At 27.1% G+C, this 3652-nt stretch overlaps 1 protein-coding gene across 1 annotated transcript in view; it reads right to left on the bottom strand.

Moving 5' to 3' along the window:
• Positions 1 to 1925: 1925 nt before the first annotated feature.
• Positions 1926 to 3652, bottom strand: part of LOC126902060 (uncharacterized) — a 9583-nt gene continuing 7856 nt past the window's right edge. The window contains exon 5 of the mRNA XM_050679082.1: positions 1926 to 2017. Coding sequence (XP_050535039.1) covers positions 1926 to 2017 — 92 coding nt within the window. The remainder of the gene's footprint in view (positions 2018 to 3652) is intronic.

Below are 3652 nucleotides of genomic sequence, written 5' to 3'. Positions count from 1 at the left end.
ATATTTTTTTCGATTAAATAAATTTGATGGTATGAAAAAAATTGGGGTTGCCATTCGACATTCGAAATGGTAGCACAAAATTAATTTTTCGTTTATATTGCTCAACAATGAATCATTAATGTAAAAAAAAAAATGATTAACAATAATAATTTCAAAGCTATTTCGTGTGGCATAGTTAAAAAATCATTCTGTATGTATAAACTAAATATGTTAAATTCTGTACAACACGAATTTGAAATTATTAGTTTACTCAAGGATCTTTTTGAGTTATTGAATTTTGTTTATAGCCTATACAGAGTGATCCATTTATCATAAATCATTAACTCAATTACACACAAAATAAAAATAATTAAAGTTAAAAAAAACATTTTAGTGTTGTTTTTTTTAGAATCATGAATAATTCTCAACAAATTCGCGAGTTCTTGAAATCAACTTCGGTGAGCTCTATTGATGATGACTTTTCAAATAATTCTATTATTCCTTCTAACTTAGAGAATACAACTCAATCAACAATAAATTTAGAAAAAAAATCCAGCATGTACTGTTTCTAAAAATACTGTTAAAAGAAAATTATTGAGTAATTCTGGTGATTATACTTTGTTTCCTCACGAGGGGAAAAGTAGTGTTTGGAAGAAATTTAAAAGTGTTATGAGTGTGACTTCCAATTATACTGACCCTGATAGTCCCGAGCATGTGTTAACAGGATTTGCAGCTTGTATTCACTGCAAAGAGGTTTATGGTATAAAAACGGGAACTGCTACTCTTACAAGACATAAATGTAATATGGTAATAAGTAATCAAAAATCTATCAATGAGTTTTCCGTGTCGACAAATAAAGTCAAAAAAGTTATACCAAAACTTTTGAAAGACGAAGCGATTGAAAAATTCGTTAAATATTGTTGTTTAGATATAAGACCTATGTCAGCTATAGAAGGTGAAGGTTTTTTACAATTTGGCCAGTTTTTATTAGATATTGGTACAAAATTTGGTTAAACTGATATTAAAGATTTGTTACCCCGCCCTACAACCATATCTCGGCATATAGATAAGACCACCAAAGAAATAAGACAAAATTTATTCAAAGACTTATTTCAAACTATAGTTAATAAATATTGTGCATCTACTTGCGACATGTGGACAGATAATTACCGTAAAAGTAACTATATGTCAGTTACTTTACACTATGTAGACGATAACTGAGAGTTAAAAAGTCGATTACTTTTTACTCGTCAATTTCTTTCAAATGAAACAAAAACTGTCGAAAATATAAAACGATTTTTACGTAATTTTTTTTTTCAAATAATTGAGGTTGCAAATGAAACTAATTGTGATTTAATGTCTAATATAACATTTATTACTGACCAAGGAACTAATATGATATCAGCACTTAGAAGTTTTAAGTGTCTCAATTGTTGTGCACATTTGCTTTACACAGTTTTAAGAAATTTATTCGACGATAAATTTTTGAATAATGAAGATGAAGACGGTGAAAACCCTCTGGAACCTGTTACAATATTAATGAATGAATGTAAACATTTAGTAAGGTATATGAAAAGCAGTGGAAGGAATTGTGAACTTAACAAAGGACTTGTACAAGAAGTAGAGAATAGATGGAACACACGATTATTAATGTTGCAATCTGTACAACGTGCACTTCCAGAAATTATTGAATATCATGGACAAACATTTAGTCGTGTAAAAAATATTAACGGAGAGTTACTGAAAAAACTCGTTGAATTTTTAGAACCATTTAAAGCAGCATCTGATAAACTTGAATCTGATATACGCCCTACTATTCACAAAGTTATTTTGTATCAGGCGTTATTAAAAAAACATTAAATAAATTTACAGAACTGCAAAAATGCAATCATATTAATGGCGATGTCAACATTTTGATTATACTAAAATTATTAGGTAAGAAAGGATTAGTACTCATGAACTCCAAATTCCAGTTGGACATTGACACATGAAATAGCTGTATTTATATCGCCGAAATTCAAATCGTTAAAAATGTTTTCTGAAATTGACAAATTGAGAATTTTAGATGAAATTGATATGAAGTTATATAAAATTCAATCAGAGGAATCTAATGAAATTTATAGTGATTTACAAGAAAATCTGAATCGGTCAAATAATAAAAAAAATACCATTTTTTCGGAATGGAAAGATCTTTCAAGTGTAAAAATTTCAGAAAGTCGCTTTAAATATAAAAAGGAGTTGGAAGAATACAAAAATAAATAATTCGACGTCCACGAAGACAATTTTGGAAAAATAAAAAATTTGAATTCTCATGCCTGTCAAAATTAGCACGACAAATATTGGCTATTCCGGCTAGTAGTGCAAGTAGTGAAAGGTCATTCAATACTGCTGGAAGGGTAATAGAAGAACGAAGGAGTTGTTTAAACGGTTCTATAGTTGTCGGCATATTATTTTTGAACAACTATTACAAAACTTAACTTTAATAGTATAATATACATTTTTCTGATTTGTTTAATTTTATAACAGGAAAATTTTTTATTTTATGTAATTAAAATATTTTAATATGTTTTGTTTTCTCTATTTAAATAGTTAATAATAATTTAATTTAATTTTTTATATTGAGTAATAAAGTATCTTATGATTTCGTGATTTTACAAATAAGTTTATATCTGAGTAAACTTTTAGTTATTTTTGTGAATAATCATTTTGTTTTAAATTTAGGACCAAATATAAAAAAAAGTATTCCATAAATATATAATGTCTAAAGATTTTAATATGTAAAGTTTTAGTTCATTTCAATTAGGCCTTGTCTAGCCAGGTACAATTTTCATTTTTTGCAACAGTCCGATCAAGTCCCAAAGTTTATTTGAATTAATGTTCATGTTTTGTTCAGTATGGTCAACATTTTTGTTGTATCTGGTTTAACTTTGTCTGGACAGAGTTTTTTTATTTAATAGTCCGGTTCGGTTCAGTCTAGCATTTTTTTTTATTTTATAGTCCAGTTCGGTTCGGTCCATTTAAAATTTCTATCCGATCTGGTCCAATTTAAATTTCATATAATAATTCAGTCCGTTCTTTTTTTTAGTTTTTTAGTACGGTTCGGTCCGGTCCTTGAAAATTCGGACCATGCAGAGCTCTACCACACACCGTTAACATTAATTCTGTATAATTTTATATTTTTGGTTTTTAAACCCGTACACGCGTGCCTGTCATCAATTATATATATATATATATATATAAATAAATTTTTATTTTGACTGACATGTACAAATGATGACAGCATATTATATGTTAATATTATAAATAATAATACAGGGTGATTTTTTTATCATAACCCACTCAATTACTTGCAGAATAATAATAATTTAAACATTTTTTTTTTTTATTATCTTTAGTTACACATTATTCTTGAATTTTTAACTATGTAATACTTTTTAAGTTCATCCCTTATGCCTTGGAGGGGGGTAAACTTTGTTTTTTTAAATGGTAACACATATTTTTAATTTAATAAAATGTTTGAGTTTTTAATTTAATAGTAAATGGCATTTGAATTTTTAATATAACTTTATTAGCTTATTAGATATAAACATTTAAAGTTTCAAAATTTTGAGTTAATATACATGTATAATACACATGGGATTGTAAATACAGGTAGCTAATTGGATTTTTATGA

The sequence above is a fragment of the Daktulosphaira vitifoliae genome, unplaced genomic scaffold (genome assembly GCF_025091365.1).
Source record: "Daktulosphaira vitifoliae isolate Bord-2020 unplaced genomic scaffold, ASM2509136v1 Scaffold_3, whole genome shotgun sequence".
Lineage (NCBI taxonomy): Eukaryota > Metazoa > Arthropoda > Insecta > Hemiptera > Phylloxeridae > Daktulosphaira > Daktulosphaira vitifoliae.
Note: the sequence above shows the minus strand (reverse complement) of the source record. Positions and strands in the feature narration are given on the sequence as shown.